The following is a 26,190-nucleotide window of genomic DNA, read 5'->3' as shown; positions in this document are numbered from 1 at the left end:
TTGGATTCCTTATTATGACGATATTGAGAAAGTTGACTGGTTTTTGTAACCTCTTTCAAATCTTTCTTCAAATTTCACTTTCTTAATGAGGCTCATCTTGCCCTCTCTACTTAATACTGCAGCCCACACATCTCCTCTCCACTCACCCAGCCTGCCTAAACCCCTTATCCTGCTCCACTTTTTAAAAATAGCATTTAATCTCTTCTCATATTCTACATTATTTATAAATTTATTATGTTTGTTGATTTTTCTTTGTTGTTCCTCACTAGAAAATTAAAATCTACCAAGGGCATGGATCTTGGTATGTTTTGTTTACTATTATATCACCAAAAAGTAGAATAGTACCTGTCACATAACAAGTGCTCAAAAATTACTTGGGATATGAATGAATAGTTTTTTATTTCCCTGCCTATAAATTAGGGTGACAATTTGTGGCCTCTTATTTTCTTACTGAGATATGTGGGTACAAATTAGATGGGTGTATGCCAAGTATATTGACTTGTCTGAAAGAAAGTTGTCATTCATAAAATAATAACAATTACCAATTTATGGATATATAAAGTGATCTACCATTTAAATGTCTCAAAGTTTCCATCTTAAACAAATCTGTCATAAGTCCATGGCAATTTCACTTATACAGTATCCCTTCTATAGCTACAGAACATTTATAACATTCAGAAGTTCGCTGAATATCATACCTCATTTTTTTCTTTGAGTTTTGTGATCATAACAATCACCGGGCTGTCTTCCTGCCAAACCATCTGCCAGAAATCATTCACGGTGTTGATCATAGGGCCCTGTGTGGCAATGAATGCTTTCTCCTTGCCACTGTAGCCCTATTTGGAGTAAAGAGACAAAAATATTGGCTTTTAAGTTTATACCTTGAACTAAAAGTTTAGGTGAAAGAGCTTCAGAATAAAATAGCTGTGTAGCACAGACTATGGTAGCTTCATTGATTATATCACCACAATTCTCATGCTGTTTTTCTAGCAAATTAAGCATGGTATAGAGTATTAAGAGTTGTAATGCCCAGTCCCCAGCAGAGTGTCCATATAGGGGACTATAGCCAGGGACTCACAATGAAGGAAGACTCATAAAGAACTCATTACCAATGTTGATTGTGACTAAGACAAAAATAAAAAATAAAATCTTGCTAGTAACCAAGTTAAATCAAACTTAATCTACTCCAGGAAAAGAATAAAAAAATAATTCCAAATAGTAAGTCACTAGAAAGAAATTTATATTTATTTACTTACCCTAATATAATTAGCATTAATGTAGGTGCTCAATGAATCAGTTACATTTTTTGGTCTTAAACACACTCTGCTGAGGGGATCTAATGAAGAAAAAAAAAAGAATATATTAAATAGATTTACTCTTTTTAAAGTTCCTTAGAACACCAATAACCAGTACATAGAGCACCTGTTATATGTTGATTATGTGGAGTGTTTTTTTTTTTTTTTTAGACAGAGTCTCACTCTGTTGCCCAGGCTAGAGTGCCGTGGTGTCAGCCTGGCTCATAGCAACCTCAAACTCCTGGGCTCATGCAATCCTCCTGCCTCAGCCTCCCGAGTAGCTGGGACTACAAGTGTGTACCACCACGCCCAGCTAATTTTTCTATTTTTTATAGAGATGGGGTCTCACTCTTGCTCAGGCTGGTCTTGAACTCCTGACCTCAAGCAATCTTCCTGCCATGATCTCCCGGAGTGCTAGAAGGTGCTCTTTTAAAAACAAAATCTGATCACATCATTCCCTTGCCTAAATGCCATCCACGGTTCCCAATTGCCCACGGCAATATTTCCCAAAATATTTATTATCTGTAAATTGTAACTTCTACAAGATATAGAATTACATAACTTATAAATTATATTACAAATTTGTAGGGTTCAGTAACCAAATAAATATAGGAAACATTGGATTAAACAAAGTACACTGCAGGACTTCTCAGTGTCTTTATTATGCTAATGGATTAAATACTTTGTGAATTTCCAAGACAATAGTATATATAAACTTATCTGTCCATTGAACTCATTCTATTACAGTTATTGTATTTATTATATTTATTGACAATTCAGACAGCTTAGAGCCACATTGCCAACAGAACTTTCTGCGGTGATGAAAATGTTCTCTATGTACTCTGTCCAAAAATGTATCTACTAGCCATGTGTGCCCATGGAGCACTTAAAATGTGGCTAGTACAAACTGAGGAACTAAAATTTTAATTTATTTTAAATTCATTTAAATGTAAATTTACATAGCTATATGTGGCTAGCAGTTGCTGTACTGGACAATGTAGGCCTAGGGGATGAAATCCAAGTTCCTTACTCAGCAGGGTATGATAGATCTTTAATTATCTTTTCCTGGCTGGGCATGGTGGCTCATGCCTGGAATCCCAGCATTTTGGGAGGCTGAAGCAGGAGGATCACTTGAGACCAAGAGTTCAAGACCAGCCCAGGCAACATAGCGAGACCCCTGTCTACAAAAAATGAAAAAATTAGCTGGACATGGTGGCATGCACCTGTACTCCCAGCTACTCACGAGGCTGAGGTAAAAAAATTGTTTGAGCCCAGGTTTTCAAAGTTACAGTGAGCTATGATTGAGCCACTGCACTCTAGTCTGAGTGACAAAGTGAGACCCTGTCTCTACAAAAAAAAAAAAAAAAAATATATATATATATATATATATATATCTTTTCTCAAGACCTCAATAGCCACTTTCTCGTGCACCATATATTCTAGCCCTGTGAACCCAGGGCAATCTCCCAAATATTCCATACTCTTCTAGATTCTATGCTTTTACACATACTCTTTCCTTTGCCTTTGCTCGTGGTAAAGACTTTCTCATTCTTCAGGGCTTAGTACAAGAAATACTGCTTTTCTGAAGCCCTCCCTGGCTTTCCCATGCAGAATTAAACATTCGGTGCTTTTCTTGGTCTCCCTGAATTTTATTTTGGTGTTTATCATCTTGTATTTTAAGTGCTTACATTTCTGCTTGCCCTCAGTGGATTGTGGTGAGCCCCTTGAGGGCAAGGGCTGTATTTAATTAACTTTTATATCCTAAGTGATTACTGTTTGGTATGTGGTTCATAAAGAGTTTAATGGCAGAAGTAATTTCTATTAGAAAGAGTTAAAACCCTGATTTTGACTTTCTAGATTTTTTTTCTTAGAAAAGGAGACAAATCTTTTATTTCTTTCAGTATTCACTGATTATTAGAAATTTTCATAAACACCCTAAACCACTCAGGCTTGAAAAAAGGTCTACTTCCTTCAGTTTATAACACCTGTAATATATTTCATTTACTGGGAACTCTACTTTATAACCTGCTTAGAAGCACATTCTCTGTCAAACTAAATTATGTTGGAAATTAGTAACTTCCAGTATTTTCTAAGTGTTTAGAGGTTTTCAAATCCTCCCCTTTTTTTCATGAGGGGGGATGACTATATTGCCTGGGATAGAGTGCAGTGACTACTCACAGGTGCAGTCATTGTACACCGTCACCTTGAACTCCTGGCCTCAAGAGATCCTCCTGCCTCAGCCTCCAGAGTAGCTGGGACTGGCTCTCAATACTTCTTTTTTAAAGCAAGAATGCAGCATATAACTGAATATGGGAAAATGTAGGTTTTTAACCAAAGTCCTTTCAATATGTCAGCGTGGACTAATAAAAAAAGCCAAGTATTATTTTTCTCCTTCCCTTCTCTTTCTATTTCTTTCTTTTTCACTCTCTTCCTTCTTTCTTTCTCTTCTTTTCTCCCTCCTTCTATTCTTTATTCCCTCTTCCCTTTTTCTTTTTCCTCTCAATCTTATTGAACATATATATAAATGTGGTGTATAGAACACAGGAAATGTCCCCATCCTGGTCTCCCTAAAATACCTTCTGGCAATCTCAAGTCTTTTATTTAACAGACAAAATAGTACTTAAATCCTGACATTTTGGTTGGTATCATAGCAGATTTTGTCAAAGGCTATTCTTGTGTTTAAGATTTCCCCTCCAGGAAGAAATGCGTTTGAGGTTTGAAGTCGAGAGAAGTAATTATTAATAGATGGGGGAAACCATATCACTGCAAGTGATGGGCAAAGGCATGAATGGGAGGAAAAGAATGGTTTTCATAGATGAATTCAAGGTAAATGGGAAATGGCAGAAAAGCAGGGGCTGGTCACACCTTTACCTTCAAGGTGATCACGAGTCACCTTCAGACTTCATGCAGGGAGAGAGAAGACTCCCGGGCTGCACTGCACAATGTGGCAGCCACTAGCGACATGTAGCTAATTAAATTTAAGTTAATTAAAATAAAATAAAATTTAAATATGAGTTCTTCAGTAGTTGTACTTCAAGCGCTCAATTGACGCATATGGCTTGTGCCCTTGTGCCTATAGTATTGGAGATATAAACCATTTTCCCATCACTGTGGGAGAGTTGACCTTGGCAATGCAAGATGGCAATTACATAAATATTTACTTTTTAAGAACCATGTGAAAATTACAAGATAAAATAGGACTCTTAAGTATTTCGCTCTTGAAACTGTGAATGTGTCTGTATATGGGTGTTGCCCTATTTTCTGGAATTGGTTCTGGGGTTAATGGCAGATTCATCTTCAGTTAGGTAGGAAGGGAAAGGAGAAACTAAAATTAGCTAAGGGCTTATGATTAGCTGGGACTTTGGTAGGCATTTTATACATACTATCATTTAATTCTCTCAATAGCCTTGTAGGATAGTATTATTATCAATATTTTTAGGGATAAAGAAAGGATGGCACAGGAAGATTAGGTAGCCTGCCAAAAATTGTAAATGTTTTTGCTGGGGTAGGAAATCAAATCTTATTCTAATATCTCGCTTTAGCTACACAACTGGTTGCTTTAATGAGTGATTTACTTATTTGTGAACTTACTCTGTGCTAGGCACTTAATATAATAAAAGAGGAAACATAATTTAAGCAGGAAACAATATTAGACATTACATTTTTAAATATGAAATAATGGCCTGAATAAGTTGAGTTCCTTAATTTTGTCTACATTGTCTTATGTTTGTATAAATAAGTTGATTTCATGGAAGAAAAATAACATAAAATTTATTATTACAGTATTATATATCATTATGTGCTAATAATTTCATATTGATATATGATTGCTTTTTTCCCCCATTGTTTTGTGATTTAGGATGTAGATGTATTTTTATCACTAATATTTGTTTATATTGCAAAATAATTTGATATAAACTTGACATTAGCATTTAAATCTACCAGAGTGTTCTGAGCCTGGCTGATACTGCCCTCGGAGATGGCTATAATTTAATTTACAACTTAATTGATTCTTGACTACTCATATATCTGCTGCAAAGCATCCTCAAAATTTTATAATGTTGATATTATGTATAAGCTAGCAAACTTTTAAACCTAAGAGGAATTTAGTGTACATTAAAACAAGAAAAACAATCATAATATTTAAAATCTTGATCATTTGCTAATCATTACTTTATGTAATGTTTCAAGTTTATTTCAAATTACAGTCTAAAATAAGCCAACAAGAACAGCCTTGCCTGGTCTTCCAGTCTCTTTGGACACTTTTCAACCAATAGTGTGTGCTGTCCAAGCTATATTTCCTAAATTATATTTTGTGTGCAACAGGGGGTGGGTGGGGTATTCAGGCTGCAGACACTTTCAGCAGAAAATCCATCATGTGCAACATCAGTTGTCAGCACAGGTGCCCTGGTTCAAGCGGTCCACCCAGTTCTGGGAATGGAAAAGCTGACACAGGACTACACAGCGGTTGTCTGATATCATCTGGGCAGGAAGTGGAGAAGGCTGGACTTTGAAATAATCCTGATAATTTCCAAATCCTTCTGAAACTAGATGATGGTTTGGGTATATATAGTAATTGTGATGTATGCCATGGTTATTTATGTTTGGAATATTTTAGATGAAAATTTTATCAGAGAGAGAAAGAGATAGCGTGAGAGAGAGGAACACCAGTACTAACACAGAGCACTTTCACCCTCTTCAGCCAGGTGTAGTCACAGAATATCTTTCAACATTGACCATACTTTAGGTAAATAGGTTTAACTATATAGACCAGTTAAAAACACGTTATAATGGAATGACTTTAACAATGCATTTCCAATTCCACCAGAAGGGGAAGCCCAAAGACACCATCAACAGTAATTCTTTACTTGATTTTAATGTACCACTATTACTATAAATGTGGAGAATTCTTTTGAGTGAATTAATGGACTAAATTATGAAGACTACTGTTTCAATGTCAATACTTTAAAAAAATTCTTTGTGGCTCTATCTTTCCAGAACTTTGAGATGTTTATATTCTGCCAAAACTCCATTTGTTTAGTGATAGAAAATTTAAGTTTTCCAAAGGTTTTTTGACTGCTATAGGAGGAATTAATTACTCAGTCCTCTATGAACTCCTATACCACCTGGGCCATATCTCTATTCTGGGTCTTAGGACACTGATCATAATTTGTTTACATGTCTCTCCTTTCTAGTCCATGACCTCCTTGATTTTACAGACTATTTCTTATTCCTTACTGGTCCCTAGCATCCAGCTCATTTGACATTGATAAATTTCATGGAGCAAAATCTAGTTTTAACATGTAGTGTTTCTTGAAGTGTGGTTCTGGTTTCATCTGCATTAGACTTACCTGGGTGCTTGCTAGAAGTAGTGTTCTGAACTCAGCAGCAGATCTGCTTAAACAAAATCCCTGAGGTTGGGGACAGGATTTCTAACAAAGACTCTAGGTGATTGGTATGCACAGTGAGGATTTTGGTTATATCTTTATTTAGATATAATTCATACCATACAATTCACCCATTTAGTGTGCCATTGCAGTCCTTTTTTTTAATTCATAGAGTTGTGCAATTATCACCATAATCAATTTTGTAACATTTTCATTAGCCCACAAATAAACACCAGACCCTTTAGCAGTAATTCTTCATCTCCCTCTAACACTAGGCAACCACTAAGGTCATTGCTGTCTCTGTAGATTTGCCTATTGGGACATTTCACATAAATGGATTATAAAATATGAGATATTTTGCGACTGACTTCCTTCACTTAGCATATCACTTTCCAGGTTCATTCATGTTGTAGTATGCATTAGCACCTTGTTCTTTTTCATTGATTCCATTGTGTGGGTATGCTACATTTTATCTACCCATTCATCAGTTGATGGACATTTGAGTTGTTTCCAGTTTTTGGCTACTATCAATAATGCTGTTACAAATATTTTGTGTACAATTTTTGTATGGATACACATTTCATTTCTCTTATATATTATGCCTAGAAGTGAAATGTTCAGGTAATATAGTGACTCTAGGTTTTACGTTTTAAGAAACTGACAAACTGTTTTCCTAAGTAGCTGCACCATTTTACATCTCTATAAGAAATGTATGAAGTTTCTAATTTCTCTACATTTAAAAAATAGTCTATCTTTTTTATTATAATCATCCTAGTGGATATAAAGTTGTATCTTGTGTGTTTGTGTGTGTGTGCTTTTTTTTTAAGAGGCAGGCTCTCTGTCATTCAGGCTGGAGTGCAGTGGCACAACCATGGCTCACTGTAGCCTCAAACTCCTGGGCTCAAGTGATCCTCCTGCTTCAGCTTCCCAAGTAGCTGGACTACTGGCACATGCCATCACATAGGGCTAATTTTTTAAAATTATTTTTTTGTAGAGACAAGGTCTTGCTATGTTGCCCAGGGTGGACTTGGAACTCTTGGCCTCAGATGGTCCTCCCACTTTGTCCTCCCAAAGTACTGGGATTATATGCATGAGCCACCACCCTTGTTGTGGTTTTGATTTCCCTGTCCCTAATGATGTTGATCATCTTTTCATATGCTTATTGACCACTTGTAGATCTTCTATGAGGAAATGTCTTTTGAAGTCCTTTGTTCATTTTTTAAATTGGGTTCTTTGTGTTTTTATTATTGAGTTGCTAAGAGTTCTTTATTCTAGAAGATATAAGTCCTTTATTAGATATATAATTTGCAAATATTTTCTCCCATTCTGTGAACTCTCTTTTTACTTTATTGAAGATATCCTCTGAAGCACACACCTTTTCAATTTTAATGAAGTTCAATTTATTTATTTAGAGAAAAAGTCTCGCTCTGTCACCTGGGCTAGAGTGCAGTGGCAACCTTATAGCTGACTGCAGCCTCGAACTTCTGGACTCAAGTGATCCTCCTGCCTCAGCTGGGACTAAAGGTGAGTGCCAACAAATGTGGGTAATTTTTCTATTTTTTGTAGAGACAGGGATCTCATTCTTGCTCAGCCTGGTTTTGAACTCCTGAGCTCAAGCTATCATCTGGCCTTGGCCTCCCAAAGTGCTAAGATGATTGACACAAGCCATTGCACCTGGCCAATTTATTTATTTTTTGTTGCTTGTGCTTTTGGTGTCATATCTAAGAAATTATTGACTAATTAAAGATCATGAAGATTTACACCTGCTTTTTTCTTAAGAGTTTGATAGTTCTAGCTCTTACATGTAGGCCTCTGATCGTTTTGAGTCAATTTTTTAATATGGACTGAGGTAAGGTCTCCAACTTCATTTTTCTGCATGTGGGAATCCAGTTGTCTCAGGACTATTTGTTGAAAACACTCTTCTTTTCCCATTGAATTGTTTGACACCCTAGACAAAAATCAATTGGCCATAATGTATGGCACAATAAAGTTTTAGAACCATGTGTTCTATTGGGATTGTGAGCTGGGCGTTATAATAATAGGATTAAAAATAAAGTTATTAACTTCAGACCACTTTAATGATTATTAGTCTTGATATGTGTTTCTAATTCCAAATATGGTGTGTATGTGGGAATTGTAAGGATTGAAAAGGGTGAGGTAGGGGTGAATAGGGAAGGCTTGTTTTGTGCTTTATAATGCAAATGATGAAATCAAGAAACTTACTTGGCAAGATGGTCTTATAGCGATTTTTAGTTCCATGACGTGGAATGTCAATTTCTTTGGGATCCACAAAATTCATTGGTATTTCCTGCAAAAATAAATGATATCAAGTTAGTGTATCTAATGCTTCCATGAAGAAAATATTCACAGGGAATCATCTGACCCAGAACCCCACTGCACTTCAAAGTCATTTATAAAACAACAGACTAGCACCTCTGGTTGACCAACGCCCTTCCTTTCATAAACATATCAGCTGCACCCTGACAAGCTGACTTCTAAGAAACAGCTGTGTGTGTTAGAAAGCATTGTTTTATATGTGTCATTAAAGAGGCATGAAACATTTTGGTTAGGTTTTAGGAATCCTGTTGTGGCATAATTGCTGGAGTTATTAAACAGGTTTTAAACTATGGATTTAAAAAAACCACAATATATTCAAATATATCCAAATCTCTATGTAAGTTCAGTACCAAAATTTTTTCTATGACAGATTATCTTTTAACATTAATAGTGACTCATTTAGGATTATTAAAACCTCCTTCCCCAAATGGTAAATATAATGGTAAATGTTGATTTAAGTGATGATGATATGATTTTTTTAAAATTTTGATTATTGCTAAGGAATGATTTATAATTGGACTATTCCATTTGTAGTTGTAAATGCAATATTTTTTAATGAAGGATATCCAGACACTTTTTCTCTCACTTAACAAGAATATAAATATTCTTACTCTGTGAGAATATGTGTTATGTGCCTCAAGTGATTGCAGAAGGAACAACAGGACCAGAAGTGGCTCTATGTAGATGCATTAGACCTAAAAAGGTGAGCACTGGCAGTTGACTAGGACAGAGAAAGCAAAGAGCCAATGTTTTCAAAAGGGTCCAAACAAATATTTAAAGATTTGATTACACAAAATAGTACATTCTCTAACTGAAGATTCTGCAAAGAATTAAGAATAATGTGAAATAAAATAACTTTTATATTATTTAATGACTAAGTATTAAATCCTTAGATCACATAAAATAATATTTTTATTACTTAAACTTTCTCCAATGGAAGATACAACTCAACAGCATAATATTCATTAAAACAGAAGAAATCCTCTATAAATTAATTCACATTATCCTAATTTTCAGTCAATCTGAAAATTTGAGAAAAGCCAGACTGTATTATAAATTTGAGATTTGCCTTACAGAGAGGAGCAGCTTACTTTTTAAACATCCTTTCCTAAACTCGCATTATGTTGGATATTTATGATATTCATCCCTATTTCTTGTTTCAACTAAATGTTTTAACTTCTCAGTTCTGAGTTACCAAAATAAGCAAAATTGTTGACTAATAGAAAACACATGTTCATGTTTGGTAACTACAAAGAGGTCGGTTTCTTTTGGCAAACACACAAAGTAGGTAATATCTTCATTCCTCCCCTTCCTTTTCCTTCTCTCTGTCTGTTTTCTGATACACACTGACAGTCTGTCATCTTCCAGCATTATTTCTCTCCTGGCTACTCCTTGTTGTCTTCATATTTCTTTCCAGGGAAGTAGGCTGTTCAGGGCTTATTTCTTTTCTTTTCTTCTTCTTCTTTTTGTTTTGTGATGCAGTCTCACTGTGTCACTCAGGCTGGAGTGCAGTGGCACAATTATAGCTCACTGCAGCCTCAAACGCCTGGGCTCAGGTGATCCTCCTGCCTCAGCATCCTGAGTAGCTGGGACTTTAGGTGTGCACTATCACATTCGGCTAATTAAAAAAATTTTTTTTTTTTTTTTTTGGTGGAGACAGGGTCTTACTGTGTTGCCCAGGCTGGTCTCAAACTCCTGGCCTCAAGCTATCCTCCCACCTCAGCCTCCTAAAGTGCTGGGATTACAGTCATCTCATTTTCTTCACATATAAAAAGATGACACACCGCAAAGTCTGATTTTAAAAACTCCGTGTTTATATTTTACTTTGGACACTTAATAGTAGTTAATGGGGCTAATAGTAGATCTAACACATTACTGAATCTTTTACCGTTAGGGTGGTTGCAAATATCTGAACTGACGCTAGAATAATCAATTTATTATGCTCAACCAATATGGCTTAAGAGGTGCAACTGATTTGAGATGCAAGGTGATCTATAAAATGAATAGTCCTCTTGGGAGACAATTAGACTTCAGAAGGTCTATTCCAACTCTGTGTTCTCTGGGTAGATGTGTGTTATCACACATTAAGCTATCGCCAGCAACATTGATAGGTCTAAAACTGAACTCACCATCACTTTTAGCCCACACTTGGTCTTCTTCATGTGTTCCTTATTTCACCAAAGGGCACCATATGTACCGTGTTGCTTGAGCCAAAAAACTGGTATCATGGCTGACTTTTCCGTTACTTTTGGCTGCCTCATCCAATTAAGCCCACTCCTTGTAGATCCTTATAGTCTTACAGATTCTCTCCATTTTCTCTGCTACTAACTTAGTTTAGGTCACCATCACAGTTCCACCATCACAGTTATCTTTAGAGATTCCAAACTGCTCCCTTTTAGTACCTATTCTACTACAGATAGACTGATATTTCTAAAACACAAGATAAAGTCCAAACCCCTAGATATATATTAAAACTTGGGTTTCTTTCCTACTTTGGAGGCTCAACCTTTGCCACTTCTCACCTTGCTTCCACTGCTCCAGTTAAACTGAACAATTTAATTCCCCAACCAGAGAAAACAAGGCTTTTCCTTTGTCCTGAAATGCACGTTCCCTGCCCAGGTCCTGCAAGCCACTTCCTTGACTGGCCAACTCCTCCATACTCTCACTCAATTTAGCTATCACATTCTAGTGTGAACACTTATCAATAGTTGATGTGACAGAAGGTAGATCTAAAATCATTTCACTTCGCCTTTTGAACTCTAACCGTTTATTTCTTGTAAGCTGCTTAAGTGTAGGGCAGTGCTATTTCCGTATGTGTCCATAATATATCAAAATACATACTGAAGAGTGAAAAAGAAATAGCAGACTCACCATGAATTCACTTTGGAGTAAATGTGAACTTGCCACGACGTCCCTCAGCTGTGACCTTGTGAGAATGCGGCTGGCAGACTGCAGGTACTCCATTGCCACCTTCTCCCGTGGGGTTGGAATAGCAACAAAGGGTTCAACGTTCCCCAAGCTACTCATGTCCAATGTGAGAGATACGTTGGACCCTCGTCTACATTGGAGAAGAATGTTATTATGTTTAAACATCACATGAATATTTTTTGGTACACTATTCAGGTGACGGGTAACATGAATTTACTTGATTACAGAAATTTGTCTTTCTTGTACATGTACACAATTCAGTGAGAACACTTACAAAAATAACAACTAAATATATTTTCTCTTTTAGTACCATAATTGACCATAGAAACTATCCATAATTCCTTTACAGGAAAGTGACAACTTTGTTGTTGGAAAGAACTCTGAATTGAGAAAATACACTATAATTTATTAACAGACATACTTGTTACAGAAATCACAGGATGGCTAATAATATTAAGTGAAAAATTTAGAAAAAGCAAACACGTTTGCAGTGAAAAATCAGGTGTAACACAAACCAACTTTTACTTATACGTGTGTCTGAGAGTCCAGCATATAAATTGTATAGCCACCTAATATTTTTTTGCATTCAATATAACATACTCATGATTTTTCTGGGCACAGGGAACTCAGAGAAAAAAAATCTCATTATTTTAGTTCCAGTTATTGCCTTTGAAATTAAATTTAAAAGTTTCAAAATGTATATATCTTTTATAACTTCTGAATAAATCCCTAAAAGATAGCTTCCGTATCCTCTATTTATGTATATATGTATGTATGCATGTGTATGTGTATGGGTGTGTGTGTGTGTTGTGTAAACTCATAGGAGGCCATAGAAATCACACAGTCTTAAAATGAGCTACAATTTATTTTCCCTTTGTAATTTTCCTACTCTTGTTGGGAGGCGAGGTGCGGTCCTTAAAACTTATAAGACTCCTCGTGTCCTGTATAGAAGGTGTGAGTGCCTTTTACAAGTAATATTAGCTGTGTAGAACCAAGGAGTAACTATAAACTATGAGAGACATTTTTAAATGTGAGAGACTGAGGATCAAAGTCAGAGATTGTGTGCACAAGAATTGTTAGATTTAAAGGGGTCGTTGGTGTGTGTCAAGAGATCAAGTACAGTGCCAAGTGGTTGGTGTCTCAAGGAAGTGGAGAGCAGGGGACAATAGGTCAAAATAAAAGAGTAAAGACAGTTAAGAGTAGACTAGATCCAGCAGGTTATTTCCTCTGAATAGTGTTTTAATACTTATTGTGGAATACTACATTAAGAAATATCCCAGTGGCTTGAGCTTAATTTTAAAGAATGGAAAATTATCAGAATATGCAACAACAACAACAACAACAACAACAACAACCACCTATCAATTTTTTACTCCTGCATCTGCCTCTGGTTGCAGATTTGGTACCATTCTATAGTTTGCAATGTGATATCATCATTTTTGTTAATTCCTAAATTGTTTGTAATCGAAGTTTTAATTTCCACTTGAATTTGGTGGTTATTTATGTGTTTGGACATTTAATTTCTTTATTAATTCCTAGTTAAAATTTATGGAAATTAGAGAATGGCTTGACTTCTAATAGTTGAAATTTCTTGATTCTTTCTTTGAGATAAAAACTATGATAAATATTTCTAAATATTTAGAAATATTTATCATAGTTAACAGATGTTTTTGCTGGCAACTAGTTTGATTATGTATGTATGTGTCTATAGGCACACATATATATACATATCACCTTATTTATTATACTATTATATATTATTAAAGATATTATTGTATTCTAATCTATTCTTTCCTACTTTTTTCCTATTGGATTTGTAGGAGAAAAGAGATACATATGTGAGTCTTCTACAATAATTGTCTATTATTTTTCTTTAACTTCTAACAGTTTTTGCCTTATACATTTCAGCCATTGTGTTATTTGAAGGGATTCATAATTATATCTTCACTGTAAATTTCATCAATATTACCTTATTTCCCCTTAATTTTATATTTGGTCTCACATCTGACTTTTAAGAAATTAATATTGACATGTGTTTTTATTTTTTTCCTCCTGGAAAACCTTTCTCATCCTATTATTAGTCTTAACTCTCTTGGATCACTAGATTAGGGATTAAGGGGTAGCATTCATTTTTATGGATACTCCATAAAATATAACCTACCTGATAGAGAAATGTTTGCCTTCCACATTTTTTTTGGTTGTTTTTGCTGGTGATTGAAAGGGTTCCTTTGTTTTTTCTGAGTAGGAGGCAAACAGTTGAGGAGGAGCAAAGAATGGTTCTGATTTCAGATCAAGAATTTTAATCTATTTTTAGTGGGAAAACTTTTAGTTTTTAAAGTTTCTCAGTCCAGTTCTTCTGGCCTTTAAATTGATAGAAAATCTTTTCTCATTTTGATAATGGTCTTTCTACTGATCTTAATTTTTAGTATATTTGTGAAAATTGGGCTTTTGCTGGTTTTGTAAATATTTTAGTAAGGAGTTGCGAGAGGTTGCTTTAGGGATTGGTAATCAGATGCCATTTTAAATCATAATTCCATTCAGGTGATTTTCAGCCTCAAGAGACAAAGTGTCTACAATCTTTTGAGTGGAGCGATACTACGTTAGAGTGGTGTAGTAGCTGGTGAGGTCTCTTCCAACCAGAGTGGTCAGAGCTGATGCCTGGAGTTACTGGACTTGGTCTTGAGGGTACAAGTTCAATAAATAAATATTTGGTAGAGAGTTAGAGAGCCTGGGAGGAGAAAAAGTGGGGAGCAAAAATGTTAAGACAACTTTGAGAAATGGCATAGAAGCAGTTTGAGCTAGAGTCCTAAAATATGTGTAAAAGTGTGTTTTGGAATTGGGGGGCAGGGTTATATAAGAGAGACGAAAAAGAAGCAACAGTTGTATAAACTGCAAGACAATAAAAAATCTTCCCAGATCCAGAAAAGAAAGGATACTGAAGTATATCAACTTCTATTTTAGCTTCCCCCAGTGTGCCCTGCTAAAGCCTGGGATATTCAAAACCTTTGGGATCCCATGTCTAAGATCCAGTTGGTTTACTGAGTTAATTTTCCAAAGATTCTGTTGTAAGCTAAGAGCCATGAAAGCATTTTCATGTAAACTGACTTCATAAGGAAGGACGACTTTTGTCTTGCAAGGGAAGGAAGAAAGGAAACTGATATTTATTAAATATCTATTATTTGCCAAGCACTGTTCTAAGCACTTTCACATGTGGTATCTCAATATTCATAGCAGCATTCTGAGGTATTATTATTAAGTAATAAAGTATTATTAATAGTTTTTCCCCATTTAACAGGTGAAGAAATAACTAACTTAGAAACATAATAGTGAATCAAAGATTCGATCCAAGTTAGAATATTAAATCGAAGTTCTTTCTGCTTTGCCACCCAAAAGCCAGGGTAGGATGGGCAGGTTATGTTAGACTATATATTCCCTACATGGAGTTGGGAGTCAGTTGCTGGGGGGAAGGTCAAGATTACTGAGGTGGAGAGTGGAGGAAGTGCAGTGTTCAGGGTACAAATTTGATCTTTGCAATCGTACTTGTCTGGGCTCAAATTTTGCCTTTCCATGTCCTTATAGAGGACCTTTGGTGAGGCTATTTAGCCTCATTGCATCTCAATTTTCTCCTGTTTTATAAAATGAATAATTAAAAGTACCTATCTTGGAAGGTTATTACAAGGGTTAACCAGATAATGTAAGTAAACTGCTTATAAAAAGTGATGTTTGGCTATTATTAAACTTGAGTAATAATAAACAAAGTTCTACTTGACTCTCACCTTCTGCTTCTCTGAGGATTCTATTTTAGAAGATCTTCACAAAAACGTCAAAATTGTTTATCCTGAAATTATAACTTTAAAGTTTTGAAATCAATGGATACAATCTACACATTTGTCACTAAACAAAAGTACATCCTTCTTGCTAACCTATTTATCTTAAAGCTTCCCTTTATTATGGCAAATCCATTTCCCCTGAATCCTAAACTGTTCCAGACCACTTCACCTTAACACCTCAGACAATGCCTCAAAGTTCAGTTGTGGAGTTAAACTTGCACAAGCTGTTGACCTTCCAGAGAGCATTTTCCACAAAATAGCCCTTATCGTGGTAAGTACTCTCCTATTGTGGGCGTGAAATATTGTGGTAGGATGCCATTAACTTGGAGAAATCTCTGCTTTTGTTAATTAATATTTTCAAGGAAAAATAATATTTAGATTAATTGAAATATAATGGAAATAGGAAATCTAATCATTAGAATCAACTTAAAAATATTAAAATATTTGAGCTGGGCCCGGTGGCTCATGCCTATAATCCTAGCACTCTGGGAGGCTGAGGTGGGAGGATTGCTTGAAGTCAGGAGTTCAAGACCATCCTGAGTAAGAGTGAGACCCCGTCTCTGCTAAAAATAGAAAAAATTAGCTGGGTGTGGTGGTGCTCACCTGTAGTCCCAGCTACTCGGGAGGCTGAGGCAAGAGGATTGTCTGAGCCTAGGAGTTGGAGGTTGCTGTGAGCTGTGATGACACCATTGCACCCTAGCTCAGGCAACTGAGAGAGACTGTCACAAAAAATAAAATAAAATAAAACAAATATATTTTCATATGTACATATAAATATTTGGACACTTCTTAGTCATGTCTTGTGCTTAGAGAGAAGAGATTAAATAAACATCCATATAGATTTTACAGTGTTCATTTTTTTCATTACAAAAGTAATACAGGTACACTGTAGAAAATTTATAAAATTTAGAAGTTTTAAAAAAGGAATTAAAATCATTCATACATATTTTCCACTAGCATTTAAATTGACTTTAAAATTTTGCTATTTTATAGGCAGGAATGGCAGTGGCTTATTGTTTTAATTTTTATTTCTTTGGTTAGAGATGAGGATAAACACATTCTCATATGACTATTGTTTATTGGTCCTTTGAGAGTACCTGTTCATGCTCTTCCCTAATTTTCATATTGTGGCATCATTATGTATATTATTGATTACTAAGATATATAAATGATATTAATTATTTCTCAGACATATCTGTTGCAAATATACAGTTTGTGGCTGTCTTAAAACACTAAAGATTTTTTAAAAGTTACTTTTAGATTCAGTCAAACATACTAATCTTTTCCTTTGCAGTTTCTTGCATTGCTTTAATACATAGGAATTCTTCTCCTGGAAGTTTAGATATTTTAAAGCTAATCTTTTAATCTACTTGTAATTTATTTTGGGGTATGGTAAAGGGAGGATCATTTAGGTTATTCCATCCCCCAAATAGGTTATCAACATTTCTAACACAATTTACTGAACAATCTGGAGAAGGGATATGTTCTATAAATATGGGAATGGCAGGTTTTTAACTAGCTATCACTGACTAATGATCTGAAAGAGAAAATACTATTTTACTGAACAAAGAGAATGTGAATTTATTCCACAGCATTTATAAGTCAAAACGTTAAGAAGTGAGGACAGAATCAGAAAGACATTCTAAAAACAAGATAAATATAAGAAGTTACAAGAAAACTCAAATTAAGACACAGGAAAAAAATCTAAAGGATTAAGAGAAAGAAAAGTCAACAGGAATTATAGGAGATCTAGACCTTTAATAAAAACAATGTGGAAAAGTAAGAACACAAACTCTATTGAAACCTTTGCCTTTATTTTGTCGTGCAACTGTGCACAAACTGTTCAGCCTTTTTTTATGCCTCATGATTGCTACTGGACAAAAGGGAACATAATAAAAAGCTTTATCAAGCTCCTGCTGTAACACCAATTATTATTTATGCCAACAAATAAATAAGAGGGAGGAAATTCAAAAGATACCAATGCAAACAATTGAAGGAAAAAGCAAATTCTTAAGGAAAGGTAAAAGGAATGCAATAAACAGCATGTTAATTACAATTAAGTAAAAAGGAAAATATGTATAAATATTATGGGCCAGGGCCACACATTCATTTCAGCAAGAGAATACAAACAACTCTCTGTTGAAATTGTTCAATTCTACATCACTGCTCCTAATGGCCAAGAAGTGGGAAGGAAAATACAAGAACACTACAACTGAGTGTTAGAATAACTCAGAAACCAGGCATTTATTTTCCTGGTAGTTGAGGGCTATTATGCTGGATTTTAGAAGCCAGATATAGACAGAAGAGGCTACAATGGCCAGCCTTGTGTCTGTGGGCTCTAATTCTCAGACATGCTGCTTTTTTCCTAGTACTTCAGCCCTGGAGAACTGTGAGACTTCAAGCATGGCACCTCATTTAGTACCAATAAGGAATGGAACTGGAAGTAAGAGAATGAAATGAAATAAATGACCATTCTGCCTGTAGTCCAGGAAGATGTACTTCTGAAACTATTGGATTGTAAAATTCAGTTTCAATGGGAAATGGCGGCAGCTGCTTATCTTGAAGTACTTGAAATGAGAACGGAAAAATATGCATCTTAAAGATTATAAGAAGCATTTAGTACAGAATGAAAGCAAACAGATTTGACCTTTGAGAGCTTTTTAAATTTTTTTTTATAAAAGATATACGTAATTTATCAAAGCTGTCTTCATTAGTAACCGCATCTAATCCTACATGGTGAAAAGTAAGAACTTTAATGTCGATGGCCTCTTCACATCTGAAAATGTGGCCCTTTGGTCTGACCTTTCCTCCTTGTCTTTATTGATATAATGATCACAGAGCTGACAATCTTGACTTGATCATAAATGATGAGCTTAAATCCTTCCACCTCAACTTAATTTTTTAATTTAATTTTGTTCATTCAATTTTTCCACATATTTAACTTTCCAGGAGAACACTAATTAGAAAGAATTAAAAAATTTTTTGATCATTTTAAAAATGCAGGAGACAAAGGGAGTGAAAAGGAGAGATGTAATTTCTTTACTTTGTGGGGATTGACTGGCCCCCACAGTCATTTGCAACCCTACATTCTTTTAAGTGCCAAGGTTAATGGTATTTAATTAATAGTATGTGGTTTCCATCTCTTTACCTGCCAACAAATTATATATAGTACCAACTCACTTTCTGGGTCACTTGACAGAGGAGAAGGTAAAATAAAAAATACAGAGCACTAGAAAAGTTAAATTGTGACATAAATGCAGTGTTACTAATTTCTAGAAGCTGAAATAAATGAATGGTACCATGACCATCCATAGTAAAATTTTCTAAAGGAAGGAAATCTTGTAGGGAAGAAATGATAATAAGTATAAAAGATACCAGACATGGGCCCAGGAAGATGATAAATAAATTTCCCTCTAAAGTAAAAATAAAATTTTATAACATAGAGAACATTTTTGTTGTGGCAAATGATTCATTTTCCTACCTGAAAGCACCTACTTCAATAGGTAGAATGTTGCTCTCCTTCTTGAGTGATTATGAAACCACCCTTTATAAAATTAATAACAGGCCATAAGGTGGGAACAGTGGTAGGGGCCTGAACTCTGCAAAGGTATAAGCATAGTATAATATATATATAACCAGACATTGTTCCCTAACTTGCCTTCCTATAATTGCTTACTTCTTAGGAGTCACATGGCTGATGGTCATGAAGATTCTTTCTTCCTTGCTCCCATAGATAACATCACCCTTGTGAAACCTAAGGCTGGTCTTTGAAATATCTTCCAGATCCTGTATTCTAGTGGACCAACTGACCCAACCAGACCAGTGGCCCAAACCAAGGAACCAACTCAGTGCGTCTTGTGACTTGGGACCTGATTCAGCACAAAAAGACAATTTCTGCTTCCCAACCCTATGAGTTCATCCCCAGCCAATCAGCAGACCCAATTCCCTAGACCTTTGCCCACTAAACTATCTTTAAAAACTCTTTCTCCCCAATTCTCGGGAAGACGGATTTGAGAAATGTCTCTAGTCTCCTCACATGGCACCTGCGATATTAAACTCTTTCTTTGCTGTAACCCAGTTGAGTGTATTGGCCACCTCTTGATCAGTGGGCAATGAACTTGGTTGGGCTGTAATAATTGTATGAAAATTTTTGAATCCATGCAATAATATCTGATCTTTTATATGAGTATGCGACAAGGCAAAATTTACTACTCCTTTGTTTTATTATTTTAAAAAATAAAAATAAAAACAATTTGAAAAAAACATAAGTTGAACTTGTTACATTGTTCTTTAAGCATTGACCTTGAAATCTAAGTTTAAATCATTGCTTTGCACTTTACTGAAGTTCCTGGGGCCTTAGACTCCTTAATCTTCAAGTGAGAATAATAACTAAACTCACAAGTTTGATTCATATTATAAAAGGTAAAGAAGCAAAAATATGTGAATATTTCCAGCATATATCTGGCATATAATAGACATTTATAAATGATTATAATAATAATAATCATATGGTAATTCTTACTTTACTCTGCATGCATGGATATGTGGGAGCTATATAGGTATACACTGACAAATATTTGAGGATGGTAATAATCAGATAATTGAGTAGTGATTAAGAGTTAGAAGCAGTGTTACATATGCAAAGTCAGTAGTCATCTAAGTTGGGACCATTTTTTATAATTCAAGCCCTTAAAATTCATACCTAATATTCTTAGAATTCATATCTTTTTTTCTGATTCAAAAATAATGCATGTTCAATGGAGAAAAACAAAAAATATAGATAAAAAAGAAAAATATCCCATAATACCAATACTTAGAATAAACTGCTAATAACATTTTTTTGTGTATATCCTTCAAGTCTTTATAAGTACGACAAAAAAAAAATCCAGATTTTTACTGAATATATTCTTTTATGATTTCTCTTTTTTAAACACTAACTACATCATGAATGTCTTTTCATGTCCTCAAGTTTATTTAAACACTATCTTCAAACACCCTAGTATTCCATTGTTGGGAAGTACCACAGTTTATTTAACCAATACCTTATGTTTGGATACTACATTTGCTTTCAATTTCTCACCATTATGAACAAAACTGCAGTGAACATCCTTATACCTAAATGTTCATGCATTTCCATAATTATTCTTCAGTCAAGAAGTTTTTAAAACTAACTCAAAATCTCAGAATTTGGAGAAGTTGCTGGACACAAGGGGTGTGGAAGAAGCATGAAGACTGACTCCAGGGCTCACCGACATGGATATAGCTCAGACCCTCTTCATCTGTGGTCAGATCTTAGCAGTAGCTACTGAGGAAGACTTCCTAACTCTAAAATCTCCTGCTTTCCTCTAGAATGATGTCTGAGCACTGAAAATATGATGATAAGACCCACAAATAGCTTCTCTGGGACATGAGATGCTTTCTAATCTATTTCCTCATCTCCTGTAACCTTCTTACCCATGTCGGTGCCTCAGACAGGCCCAGTCCTGAGCACATGAAAAGCAACATTTTTGTTGTCTGCATTGATGAATGGCAGCAAATAAATTGGTTAGGGTAATGCTATGTGTAATTACTGTGCTCTATGGCTTTTCCAATCCTTCTGAGAATAAGGGAATTAGGGGATCATGTTAGACAGGAGTTTGAAAATTTAGAGTGGAGAAGTCAAGCTTATTAGGTACAGTAAATGTTACAGTTGAGATTTAATCTGAGTCTTATTTAATTACCAAAGAAGTCTGAGCATTAACATCCTAAAGACCTATAGTAATTTTGTTCCTAAAAAAGAGAAAAAGGTAGTGTTTCGTTTTGTAACTAAGAATGATTGATTTTTACCTTTTTTTTGGCATTTGGTATTGTTTTGATGTCACTCATAGTGAGGAGGCTGTTTCCCTTTTAACGAAAGAACAAAATGATGGTAGCTCTAATTTTACTTACCAAGTTTTGTTTTTCCTAGTTCATATACTTAGGTAAGAAAAAGATGATGTTGAAGAAACATTCATAAATCTCAATGAATAAACCATTCTTTGTCAAGTGAGAAGTCTGTTTTTGAATTTCAGCTGATTCAGATATATATACTAATACACACACACACACACACACACACACACTATATTTTCTAAGTAGCAGAATGCAGTTAATAACTCCCTATCTCTTTATGCTATCAACTACCAAAAACTCTTTTAATATTATTACAACTAGGCCGGGCATGGTGGCTCACACCTGTAATCCTAGCACTCTGGGAGGCCGAGGTGGGTGGATCGCTCCAGGTCAGGAGTTCGAGACCAGCCTGAGCAAGAGTGAGACCCCGTCTCTACTAAAAATAGAAAGAAATGATCTGGCCAACTAAAAATATATATAGAAAAAAAAAATTAGCCAGGCATGGTGGCGCATGCCTGTGGTCCCAGCTACTCGTGAGGCTGGGGCAGTAGGATCGCTTAAGCCCAGGAGTTGGAGGTTGCTGTGAGCTAGGCTGACACCACAGCACTCTAGTCTGGGCAACAGAGTGAAACTTTGTCTCAAAATATGTATATATATATGTTATTACAACTAAATTAAATATATTCATTTACTGACATTACCAGAAATGACACATGATTATAATGATCCGTAGAGTTCAGCTAAAATGTGAATCAAAAAATAAGCAACATTCTTTTATAATAAAAGCACTCAACAAACTGGGAGTAGAAGGGAACTTCCTCAATCTGAAAAAAGACATCAACAACCCCCCCCCCCCAACTAACACCATACTTATTGGTGAAAGACTCCAAGCTTTCTATCTAATATCAGGCACAAGACAAAGACATCTGTACTTGCCATGTGTATTCCATATTGAACTAGAAGTTCTAGCCAGGGTCATTGGATAAGAAAATGAAACAAAAGAAATACAGACTGGAAAGGCAGAAGTAAAACTATCTCTATTTGCAGATGACATGATCTCATATATAGAAAATTCCAAGGAATCCACAAAAAATATGTTAGAAGTAATAATCAAATTCTATAAGTTTGCATGATACAATATCAATATTAGAAATCAATTGTAAGCAATAGTAATGAATAATCTGAAAATGAAATTAAGAATTAAGAAAACAATTCCATTTACAATACCATCAAAAAGAATTAAATACTTAGGAATAAATTTTGCAAGCAGTACAAGACTTATACACTGAGAACTACAAAAAACTGTTCAAAGAAATTAAAGACCTAAATAAATGGAAGGACATATGTTTATGTGTTGAAAGGCTTAGTATTTTTAAGAAGGCAATACCCTCCGAAACTGACCTACAGATTCCACTTAATCCCTGTCAAAATCTCAAATGGCTTTTTTTTTTTAGAAATTGATAAGCTGATCCTAAAATTCATATGGAAATGCAAGAAACACAGGATAGTCAAAATAATATTGAAAAAGAACAAAGTTGGAGGACTCACACTTCCTGAGTTCAAAACTTACTACAAAGTTACACTAACCAAAACAATGTAGTACTAGCATCAGGATAGACATTCGGATCAATGTAATAAAATTGGGAAACAAGAAATGAGGAAGAGAAGAGATGTTCGACATCATTAGCCATAATGATGGCTTACTAGAATAGCGATCATATAAAAGATGGGCAACAAGTGTTGGTGAGAATATGGAGAAACTGGAACTCTCATACATTGTGGTTGTACAGCCACTTTGGAAAAACATTTGATAGTTTTTCAAAAAGTTCAACCTAGATTTACCATATAACCCAGAAATTTCACTCCTAGGTTATACCCAAGAGAAATGAAAACATAAACACAAAAACTTGTATGTAAATGTTCATAGCAGAATAACTCACAATAGTTAAAAGTGGGAATAACTCAAATGTCTATCAAATGATGAATAAACAAAATGTGGCATGTCCATACAATTGAATGTAATGTGCTATGAAAAGGAATAGAATACTGATAGATACTACAACATGGATGAACTTCGAAAACATTAAGCTAAGTTAAAGAAGTCAGAAACAAAGGTCATATATTCTATGATGCCATTTATATGAAATGCCCAGAATAGGTAAGAAAACACTGGGCAGAAACATTGAAACATTTCCCAGAATGGCAGGAGCTATAAAGCTTCACTGGAATATACACATAGACCCAGGGACAGTGGCAGCTCTGGTTATTTTTAGTTGGTGACACATCTACGGAATGCTTTGCAGTCAATATATATATATATATATATATATATATGTATGTATGTATTTTCATAACACAACTGAAATTTTAGAGACTAATATCATATAAAACATGAACAATATATGTTAATATATGTTAATAACAATAAATTCTCACTATGGGATTCATGAACGAAGGGCCATTTTATCACACAGCACATTATTCCATATATCTGTATTGCTCTTCCAGTTTAGTGATAGGCAGCAAATTTCCTACTAAATGTAACTGTATAATAAATTTTCTTAATACATCTTTGAATTGTGATGCCCTGCTTGCCTTTGATGTATGTTTTTGTCTCTATCTCTTACACGCACACACACACCCCCAACCCACAAATTGAAGAAGGGTATCCTGTCTTTTTCACGAGCTTATTCAGGCCCCCCGCTTGTTATATGTTTACAGTCAGAGTGCACATCTCTTCATTTCCACCTCCTCTGGGTAAGGGTTGGGAAGATTGCAGGAAAAGAGAAGAAAAGAAAAAGTTTTGCTTTTCATTGAGTTCATCTTCCCTTTAACTAGAGTCAAGCAGGAGTCCTGGCTTTGTTTCTTCATTGACTGCCTAGAGCAACAACCACCTGGCCCCAGGTTGAGAAGTGCCTAAATTCCCACAGTGGTTATGCTGAAGGTAAAAGCTCTCATTTGTTACAGAAGTGCTAATAATATTGATGATGATAAGGATGGCAGTTAATATTAATTAAGCTAAGTTTGTAAGTGATTTGCCTGTATTATCTCATTTAATTGTTACAACGATTTTTGAGAGAGATGTTATGCTTATTTCACTTTGTATATGGGGAAACTAAAGATGTTAAGTGATTTACCAAAGGTCATTCAGGAAGGTATGTGAATACAGGTAGTGTGATCAGTGAGACTTTACTGTTAACCACAAAGCTGTGCTGAACTTAGTTTAACTACAGACACATGTTAGTACCTACTATATTCTAGAACAGGGCTCTGGGAGGTGCCAAGGTTAACAAGACATGGCCTCTGATCTTGAAGACTTTATAGATTGAGGGGAGAATGCTAAACAGATAACTCAAATATTATGTAACCTGTCATGGAATAGAGACTTGCTCAGGGAGTTGTAGAGGTTATTTATTTATTTTCAAAGCACATTTCTTTATTCCAAATCCTTAAACTTAGTCATAGGAGAGAAAAATTTATAAAGTTTAATTTTTACAAAGAAAACTTTTGCATTTATAAAAAGAATTAGATATTTTAAAAAGTAATTATATTTAACATCTTTCTGAAAGCTTCTAGAAGTCCATTTTAATCATTTGATATAAAAAGCAGATATCTTAAGTCATGAATCAGGTCTACCTTCACAGAAAATGAACTCTCAGTCAAAATAATGAAAATCTATTGTCTACAGAGTTTTTCCACATGCTTAGCGAGGAACAGTAATTTATGTAAATATGCATTCCTGTGTTTGTTCAGTGTCCATTTAAAAGTGTGCCACCCAGCCATGCAATCACGGCTTTGGTCAGTTCGATGCTTTGTGAATAAACCAGGACGACTGTTGTTCTCTACAAGTCACTGGCCTTTCACCCTGGAATTTCAGAGTAGGGAGTTGTTTCCTTTGGGCCAGTGAAGAGTCAATGACTTTGCTGGCTTATTCTGTGGCCACAGATTGTATTTAAAGTATCATCACTTCTCAGGTGGAAGGAAGGAAGGCGCCAATTACCTGGAAGAGTTGTGTTAGTGATAAATGAAGAGGGGGCATTTGATTTGATCATTATGATTGCCTTCATGCCAATGTAAATACGTAATCATGTTATCAGTTACACCTAGTCCAAAGATGGATGCTTAAATATAAATTATTGAACATAGTTGCCAATAGTTAAAATAAGCCTTTCCTCCCAAGTAACTGGGATTTGTTGATTTAATGCCATTTATAATAATTCATTTTTATTTCTGGGTCTTTTCTCAACCACTGGCAGATGGAATAATTGCAAGATAACCTTGAAGATCAAATAGCTATTCATCCAAGTGCAGATATCATGTATACCAGACAAAGTAAAGAATTCTTCCTTTTGATACTGTTTTATTAATCTATATTATGTCCAAGGAGCATATGGACTGGCAAAAAATAAATATTTCTGGAATGCAAAACATCATACACATTTTAAAGAGTGAACTGAAATTTGTCATGTAAAGGACAGTTTTATGCCTGCTGCAGGAAATACTTCTCTCTGCTTCTCCAGAAATAAAAATATTCTAAATTAC

The 26,190-nt window shown here is 35.1% G+C and overlaps 1 protein-coding gene across 1 annotated transcript in view; it reads right to left on the bottom strand.

The window, feature by feature from the left end:
- PTPRR (protein tyrosine phosphatase receptor type R) overlaps positions 1 to 26,190 on the bottom strand; it is a 100,089-nt gene that overhangs the window by 36,211 nt on the left and 37,688 nt on the right. The window contains exons 3-6 of the mRNA XM_045553366.1: positions 11,891 to 12,077; positions 8,906 to 8,990; positions 1,257 to 1,336; positions 699 to 836 (exon numbers count right to left, since the gene is read on the bottom strand). Of these exons, the coding sequence (XP_045409322.1) occupies positions 699 to 836; positions 1,257 to 1,336; positions 8,906 to 8,990; positions 11,891 to 12,077 (490 nt within the window). The remainder of the gene's footprint in view (positions 1 to 698; positions 837 to 1,256; positions 1,337 to 8,905; positions 8,991 to 11,890; positions 12,078 to 26,190) is intronic.

This window comes from Lemur catta, chromosome 6 (genome assembly GCF_020740605.2).
Source record: "Lemur catta isolate mLemCat1 chromosome 6, mLemCat1.pri, whole genome shotgun sequence".
In the NCBI taxonomy this organism is placed as follows: domain Eukaryota; kingdom Metazoa; phylum Chordata; class Mammalia; order Primates; family Lemuridae; genus Lemur; species Lemur catta.
The sequence above is the reverse complement of the archived record's forward strand: the minus strand, read 5'-3'. Positions and strand labels throughout refer to the sequence as shown.